The sequence below is a fragment of the Epargyreus clarus genome, unplaced genomic scaffold (assembly GCF_041222505.1).
Source record: "Epargyreus clarus isolate Ecla_fem2 unplaced genomic scaffold, WU_Ecla_fem_2.2 ptg000034l, whole genome shotgun sequence".
NCBI lineage: Eukaryota > Metazoa > Arthropoda > Insecta > Lepidoptera > Hesperiidae > Epargyreus > Epargyreus clarus.
The window spans coordinates 8794990-8803915 of NW_027332239.1; the positions used below are offsets into that span (position 1 = coordinate 8794990).

The window sequence follows — 8926 nt, forward strand, 5'->3', positions numbered from 1 at the left end:
GGTCGCAATATGGCCTGTTATTTGAAAAGAGGATTCTTGCTCGAACGTTTGTTACACATTATAGCATGTAGTACACTGCTCCCATAGAAGCGCTCGCGCATGCATGGGGCCCCGCGCGGGGCTGCTACCCAGGATTTTGCCCCGCGTCCCGCGTGCGTATTCAACGCACTTACAATAAATACTTGTATGAAAAGGACATTTACGGGAATTCCGCATGCGGGGCCATCCCGCGTGCGTGTTGAAATCCGCACGATATTAAAAACACCCAAAAGGTTTGCAAGCACTCGTAGATTTTGATCAACCCAAACATCGGTAGAGTTTTGGAATTTGCGGCAAACTCCAAGCACAAGGACGCAGCATAACAGAAATTTATATAGCACATTGGAGTACACATAAATTGACCATTTTTAGTATTCCATGCCCAAAGGTTAAAAAAAATATTAGGTTCTGTTTTTACCTTTTGGGGTAAGCCTCCCTTGTGTCGGTCACAGGCCTCTAACTCTTGAACCATAATATATGTAAAGTTGAAATTTTTACAGAGTATACCTAACTGTATTCAACATAACATATAATAAAAATAAAATAGGGCTGGAAATAAAAGGAGGTCCCACTACAAGAAACCAATATTATTCGATTAATTTATTGAACCATTACACGTACATTTAAAATTATAATATTAAATTGAAATTTGGTGGTACAGAACCCTCAATGTACAAGCTCGACTCGCAACTGGCCTATTATTTTATTATTACTATCAATATTACAGTTTTTGTTTATTTTACAAATATTAATTATAAGAAATATACTTTGGTAACAGTTGCTTCCCAGGATAAAATATAAATGCCAGAAAAAGGTTGCATCAAAAAACCACAACAAATACTTTGAAATGTTTATTCCCCATCTTTATAAAATGAATTACACAAGTAATCTGGAATGAAGTGCTAAAAGAAAAATTTCATTTCTTACAATTGTTTTGCTTATCTAATTTATTTGTGTACAAAAAATATGAATTTACTTGTCCCTTACTCTAATAAGATCGTCTAGATCTAATGCTACACATATTTCCTTAGAGTCTGTGCGTGGATTTCGGTCCAATATTTCAGTAATAGGGTAGTAGTTGTCACGGTTGTCAACGTTCCATCCAGAATACTGAAATTATATAAATTTTATGAGTTAATATACAATTAAAAAGAATTATAATATACTTGGTTCTTTGTGCAAGCATATTTAAACAAACATGTTTGTTCAGTACAAAGTTGTCAACGTTCCATCCAGAATACTGAAATTATATAAATTTTATGAGTTAATATACAATTAAAAAGAATTATAATATACTTGGTTCTTTGTGCAAGCATATTTAAACAAACATGTTTGTTCAGTACAAAGTTAGTAATATTGTTGTTACTAAATATTTTCTATAAAAATAATATCACATAATTAGTTATTAACATACCACACATGTGCATTTGTGAAGGATTTTGCCATTTGACTCCATAGGGATGAATTTTTGCAATAACGCTTTACCATCTATTTTCCATAAGTTCAATTCATCCAATTTAGAAATAACAGTATCTCCATCCCATTTTACATCAGATTTTAATAAAACAAAGTTCCCAGACTGAAAGAAAACAATATTATGAGCATAAATACATGGTAACGTCAATTTATAAAAGCTGATAATTGTATTGCAAACATTATTAAAGGAAAAGGAAACAAATTTTTGGTCTTGTTTTCCTTAATTATTAACAACACAATAAATTTTAAAAGGATTTGAATCTGACTTTTACTCGACCAAATTGCTATGAACTTAATTTGAACATAGCTCAGCTAAATATTTTATAAATATTATTTTTAAATATCCAACAACTAACAACTTACATGGAAATGCTTTGGTACATCTTTTGACTGACTTGAGTCAGATTTGTTACCATCTGAGCCATTCTTTTCCTCATCAGAACCCTCCTCCTCATCAAGCTCCCCTTCGTCTTCCTCTCCTTCTTCATCTTCCTCACCATCCCCCTCACTTTCCTCTGATGAAGAGTTTTTACGCTTCTTTTTGGAATTATTTAGGGATGCTCTTGGAGCCCGTTTCCGACCTCCACGTCCAGGTTGCTCATTCTGTAGTTTAGATAAAGAAAGATAATAAGTTGATGTTTTTCAAGTATCAAATAAGCCCATAGGGTACAATATTGCTAATGAAACACATGCAATAATGAAATTAAAAACTCTTAGAAAAATAACTGGTGGTTTTTTATTGAAAATATTTACCTAATCTATTATTTTATTCTTTAAGACCTTGGATATTTTGAATGCATAATAATTAAATTAAAATTAATTAATAGTTCAATTAATAACTCAGTAAGTACAAACATGAATATTAGTTGTAATACTTGTCAGTACCAATAGTTTTATTGACAGCCATATATGCACATCACTCACTTTTCCATTTTATGATAAAAAAACTGATACTCACAGTTGAAGTAGTTTTATGACATAGGTACAACTGAATGTGGATGAGATTCGACATAAATAGTGTAGCATATTTATATTTTATTGAATTGGATCAACACAAATAAAGCCTAACAGTTGCTCGGGTATTTTAGCGCTATAGAAACTTTGTGAGTGCGTAAACGATGGCTACAGAATGCCAGTCGAAATAATCCATACTTGTGCCAATAGCGGGAATGAAATAACATAAAATAACGACAAGTCCACTGCTTGCGGCCTTCACGCGAGAATAAATTGACAGAAATAAATAGTTTCACCACACACAACATGATATTAGATTGATAACACAAAAACCTAACCTCGTAACTTTTTCTTGACACTTTCATACCTATGTGCAAGCACGCGCCATTCCTATAAAAGCTTAACGTTTCGATAAAACACACAATTACTGTATGAACCAAAATATATCTTGTAACCTTGCAGATATGATTGGTATCTTAGTATTACCGAATCGGCGTCCGGCGTCCAATCTTCACCCGAATCTTGAAATTCTTCTGGTTCACCGCCAGCTTCTGATCCGTCGGATTCATCGTCTGCTTTCTTCTGAGACTTCCTTTTGCGCATTATATATTGCTATGAATCGAAGAACCGTGAACTGATAAAATCACGATTCTACGCCACTAAAGTAAAAAAATATTCGTCAATGAACGCTCAAATTCGCTTGCTTGTTTCAATCAAAGCAGATATAGATAGACAATACCATAGATGTAGAGCTAGAATTATAAGCAAGCCATCAAACCATAGCTAGTAGACAGTTGTAGTCTTACCAACCTTAAGTTTTACTTTTATCATAAATCGGGCGAATATGAGCCATTGTTGCCATTAAAAAAACAGCATCGTTTTCCTCATTAACATCATAGTAAGGAAATAATCATATTAGCGAAAATCGGAGTATGTAGCAAATAGTGTAGTAACATATATTGCTGTAGAATTCAACTATTAAAAATATAAATACTTAAATTACGATTTTTACTGAACATCGTTTAACGATATATAATTATTTATAGATAAATGAATATTTATTTCTAAATCCACATTTCTTGCCAGATTATCTCTATTAGTGTGACCAAATACAAATTTTCAGGACAAAAAAACAACCGAGAAATCAATAATGTAAAGGAATACATCGCGCATGAGCAGTTGGCCACAAAATGGAAGGTGATTCAACGAAATAATAATTATTTTATCTGTATTCTTTGTGGCGTCGTTATACGCTGACTGTTGTTGTCATATCAGCTGATTGCGTCATTGCATTTATAAAACAATAACGCAAAAACAAAAAACAAGTCGCAGCTACCACCTACTTGGATTTTATCGCTTTGCAAATTATAGTGAGCGTGAAATTGAATCATGAAATTCCAATATAAAGAAGAGCATTCGTTTGAGAAAAGAAAGACTGAAGGAGAGAAAATACGCAGGAAGTATCCGGACCGTGTGCCCGTAATTGTAGAGAAAGCTCCGAAGGCTAGACTCGGAGACCTCGACAAGAAGAAATACTTGGTGCCGTCGGATTTGACCGTCGGCCAGTTCTACTTCTTGATCAGGAAACGCATTCACCTTCGACCTGAAGATGCACTTTTCTTCTTTGTCAACAATGTGATTCCTCCAACATCTGCCACCATGGGTTCTCTCTACCAAGAACACCACGATGAAGATTTCTTCCTCTACATTGCATTTTCCGATGAAAATGTGTATGGATTTTAAATTCTTTATTATCTAAATTGCAATATTTCTAATCTATGTGTAGAATTGTCGACGCATATGGTAAATCTTATTTTAAGGCTTAGCAATATGGATGTATTACATTTCACGGTGATAATTAATTTTATTTGCAAATGCCGCTCACTTTTATGTGACTTCGACTTTGTAAATGCAATGTTATCATAGTTTTAGTAAAGAACTATTATGGGCAAAAGTATTCCATTGTTTCAATGTCTTTGTTTGTTTGAGAAAGTAACATTTCCTGCATTAAAACAATAAAAAGATTAAAAAAACAATGACGCATTTTATTTAACAACAAAACAATAGATGAAAGATATTAACAGGTGTTTTACCAGGTGAGAAGGAATTTATTGTTAAAATATTGTGCAATATATATGTTTGGTTTCAATGTGATATTCCAATAAGAATCTTTGTTTTGTGGACACACTGAACTTCCATTATTATTTAGTTTTCTATGAGATAATTTAATCTGAAACAATTGAAATAAAACTATTTGCAAATTAATTAGAAAAGGAAAAAAACAGCTTCGTGATTATGTGAAATAAGTATTAATCAGAGTTCGATCCTGGTTGGGGTTAAAATCAAGTTGGTTATTTTACTTCACAGAACTCTCTCTCCGTTATGTTTGTTAATATTTATAAGAGTTAATAAGATTACCTGTATCGTTACTGACATTAGAATTGAAGATAACACAGGTAATAAAGAATTTTAAAGAAAATTAATTGAAATTATGTATGTATGTAAACTTGGCATGATTGTGACCATGTATGTACCTTCATTGCAGGTAGTTATTTTTTTCTTACTTATATCACTTACATAGAAGGTGTCTTAAATTGTTGAAATAAATTAATTTTGTTTGTGAATTTAACTTTCCATAATTGTAGAGTTTAGCTGATCAGGCAGTCCTGATCCAACTACTGTATGGACTGCCATACCCACTTATTTTTGGGTAGGTAGTAACACCTCCAGGGTAACCTAGGTAAGGTGAGGTACTTAATTAGGTACTGCATACTAATTTTTTTTTATTATATAGGAGTACGCAGTCCACCTGATTTTATGAGGCTACTCCCGCCCATGGACATCTGTAATCAATCCCAGAGAACAATAGATTCATACACGAGGTTGGCCACAGATTTGCCGCTACCCCTGAGGACTAAGCTGGAATGCCTCGAAAAAGTATGTTTGCCTTACTACACCTTTCAAACCAGAACACAGCATTGATTAACACTGACGTTGTTTGGCAGAAATAGATGTGGCGATGGTGCCTCCGGAGTCAAACCACTAATGGTTCTACCACCATCGACGACTGGACGACAAGATTGGTTTCTAACTACTAGACTAGGCTCGGCTGTACATAGTTGTTGACTGCCTGAATCTCTGAATTAATTACCAAATATATTCATGTAATAATAACAGAAAAAGTATTGTATAAAATAAAGGAGCAATTCTTTCAATAGAACCAATCGTAATATAAGACGAATTAAAAATATCAATTACCTTTAGTTACGCATGGTTGAATATACGTTTTTCATAAATAATGTAACCCAAAAATGGCGGCATTTCTATGTTTCTCGCTCATACATTATGGACAGTGAGCGAGAAATAAACAGGTAAGTCGCCATTTTGGATAACAATACTTATTTATACAAGATACCTATATTGTAGGTGCGCGACGGCCGCAGTCGGAGCTAGACAGAATGTATGCTTTTTGAACTATTGGACATAATCACATGTATTCGCATGAGCAATCACACTTGTAACGCTATTCGGTTTTATATGTAATTCCGAAGCCATCTGCACGAAGCTTCGACTGACCGTGACTCAGTAACTGTACTGTCCTCATGTGAACAAGGAAGTATATGCAAGGAAGTGAAGTGTTTTTCATGAGAGTGTTAGGTATAAAGTAGATCATGTCGTCCTTGAATCTCTCCATAATTGCCATAACATTATGTAAGTCTCATCTTAATGAGATTAGCCATTCCAGATATGAATTTTAGAATTCGTTTTGGGAACCATACCTCACACGGCAATTTTAGATGGCATATTTTATTTATAGCTTTCTTGTATATTTTGTAAATAAGTCCATTTTTAGTTTATCGTTTATTTTATTACTTTCATATATCGTTGTAAATAAATATCTCATTTATCAACTGTATAATGTTTTGTAAAATCATGTAAAGAATTCTTAATATTTTAGAATAAGTTTTAATGATGATACCTTTATAGGTTTACCGCCAGGCTTTTCTAGCCTAGTCCACCACCTTAAATACATTCTCTTTAATTTCATGCAGCAACTCTACAATTTTTCAGTTGGATATACTGGTAACCGGAAGAGATAGAAGATGCTTACTACAGAAACGGCGTTAACTGATCCAAGTTAGTTTTTCTGGGAATGCGCTACTGATATTAATGTCATCTTCAAATTCAGATACTACCTAAAGAATTAATGACCAGAAAGTAGCCCGCTAGGTCAGAGACCCTTGTGGCCGATCCCGACATCAAGGTCTTACCAAGAATTCTCGATAGTACTGTTAATTTAGATAAAAGCACATCCTCTCACCTTGCAAAAGGTTGCATTGTACAATATCGTAACATTTTAAAGTTTTTGCAGTTGCTTATATTACAAGTACCTACAAAAGCAGGCAAGGCAATTTAATACCAGTTTTCAATAAGGATAATTATTGTGGATTTCTACATCCTTGAGTACTCACGTGGCATTGTACTGTTGTTTTAACACGTTTATTCACCTCATGGATATTATACGAATTTAAAAATGTTTAATTAAATAATTAATAGTTTTCAATTATATGAAGAATATACCTACTAATTATTCGACAAGAATAATCGTATCGTATACTCGTATGTGAATGCCAAAAACGGTTTTGAAGGCAAATTATCAATTGAATTTTAATTATTTACGCTACACTATGGTTGACATAGTAGATATAGCTGCTCATTAACATAAAAATAACGACAAACCTTGAAGATATGCAAATCAATACACATATAAATTGTAAACATATGTTGAATTAATATCAATACCATTATACCATTGACTACATTTTAAAAAGAAATCGATTTCGTGGAAACGTAATAATAAATTTATAAAAAAGTTCATACATATAAATTTTCTTCACGGTTATATTACGTACATATATAGTATGTAACACGCCAAACTATCCACGTCTTTACAGCTGGTTACGGTTTATTTACTACCTGCAATATTTAGACATCCAGAAAGGATAGTTGCTGTTTTTGTGAGCCAGACACATAACTGTGACCGCACAGTCAAGCGTGAACAAACTCTACTTCATAGTGATAAGAGAAGAACAGGCGGTAGGTAAAATTAGGGTATATACCTCTTATACTCCTACGGCTTGAAGCCCACGATATGTTCGTTGCAGTCGTGGTACAAATATGGACCCTTCGAATTATTGCGCTTGTACGTATGCGCACGCCCCCAACCGCCATTTGTATATTTTACAATAACTACATATTGTCTACCTCAAATTGTAAAAATTCAAAGTCAAACATAAGTAAAAACTCCTATGTAATTCAATTCAATATTTATTTAAGGTAATGACAATATTCAGATATAATGTATGGAAATGTTTGACTTACATTCTAATAACACAATACAGGGTTAATTGCATAATACATACATTTTAGGACAAAATACTTTCAAGTGGAGCAGTGTGATATTCTGCAGGCAAGACCCGTGTCCAGCATTGGGTCAAACATGGTACAAAAAATTTTGCTTTTAATGCTGTCTTGCTAATCAATAATATTAATAATCATCACAACCAATCCTTACTGATAATACAATGAGATGCATATTTTGATTGTATTTATTCGATAGTAATATCCAATTAACCCGGTATTTTGACTATCCTAATCACTACTGTTTATTATCTTAATAAGTTGGTATACTGAGAAATTAATTGCATAAAATTTTGATATTAGTTTCTACTGACATCGGTCATAATATTCAATTTATAATTACTTTAGATTACAAATAATTATAAACATACGTAGTATTAATGACATAGATATTACGCGGCAAATTAATTAGCAGTCAAAATAATCATAACCCTTATTTTTTTAAACTAAATTATTATAATCCCCCTTCAAATATTGGAGCAGTAAAAAAATAAACTACGAAAATCCACTCCATACGCAGTCTTACTTTGCAATAATCTTAAAACGAGTAGTACAATAACTAGGACTAAATATAGAAACAAACACTTAAATCCCTCGAACAAACTTTACAAATCGACCAAATCCAATCCAACAGTAGAACCACTAACACGAATCTATAAATCTAGGTAGTAATTGCAGTGAATGCATTAAAATGCTATAGACAATACTAATTATATATAACTATTATAAAGTATATATAAATATTCATGGAATACTATCCATGTCATATAGCGAGCCCATTTGCCTAATAGATGTGACACGTGTAAGTACAAGTAATGATTATATTACGTGAATAAATTTCTTTAACCTTTATAAATAGGTATCACTAAAATAAACAGTTAAGAAATCCGATAGACAAAAATTGGTTATCACTAACAGGCATAAGGCATTGCGTTGTAGTATGCTGTGGATTTGTAGTAGTAAAATTAACATAAAAAATGTAGTTGAATACCTAATAACTAATATATACATATTAACGTTTTCATGTTTCAATATA

General features: G+C 32.8%; 2 protein-coding genes across 2 annotated transcripts; one reads left to right on the forward strand and one right to left on the reverse strand.

The window, feature by feature from the left end:
• Positions 1 to 881: 881 nt before the first annotated feature.
• LOC140755743 (uncharacterized) lies at positions 882 to 3224 on the reverse strand. The gene is made up of 4 exons (XM_073091052.1): positions 2956 to 3224; positions 1879 to 2118; positions 1454 to 1618; positions 882 to 1149 (listed from the first exon to the last, which is right to left on the reverse strand). The coding sequence occupies exons 1-4, from the start codon at positions 3070 to 3072 to the stop codon at positions 1012 to 1014; spliced, it is 660 nt and encodes a 219-aa protein (XP_072947153.1). The 5' UTR covers positions 3073 to 3224; the 3' UTR covers positions 882 to 1011.
• A 428-nt stretch (positions 3225 to 3652) lies between these two features.
• Atg8 (autophagy related protein Atg8) lies at positions 3653 to 4505 on the forward strand. Its single transcript, XM_073091053.1, has one exon. It carries the CDS (start codon positions 3859 to 3861, stop codon positions 4210 to 4212), a length of 354 nt encoding a protein of 117 aa, XP_072947154.1. The 5' UTR covers positions 3653 to 3858; the 3' UTR covers positions 4213 to 4505.
• The last annotated feature ends 4421 nt before the right edge of the window (positions 4506 to 8926 follow it).

Coding starts and splice junctions, on each gene's coding strand:
- LOC140755743 (XM_073091052.1), bottom strand. CDS start 3,072: ATGCGCAAAAGGAAGTCTCAGAAGAAAGCAGACGATGAATCCGACGGA. Junction 2,119..2,955: donor GGACGCCGGACGCCGATTCG/GTAATACTAAGA, acceptor TCTAAACTACAG/AATGAGCAACCTGGACGTGG. Junction 1,150..1,453: donor TTCACAAATGCACATGTGTG/GTATGTTAATAA, acceptor ATATAATTTCAG/TATTCTGGATGGAACGTTGA.
- Atg8 (XM_073091053.1), top strand. CDS start 3,859: ATGAAATTCCAATATAAAGAAGAGCATTCGTTTGAGAAAAGAAAGACT.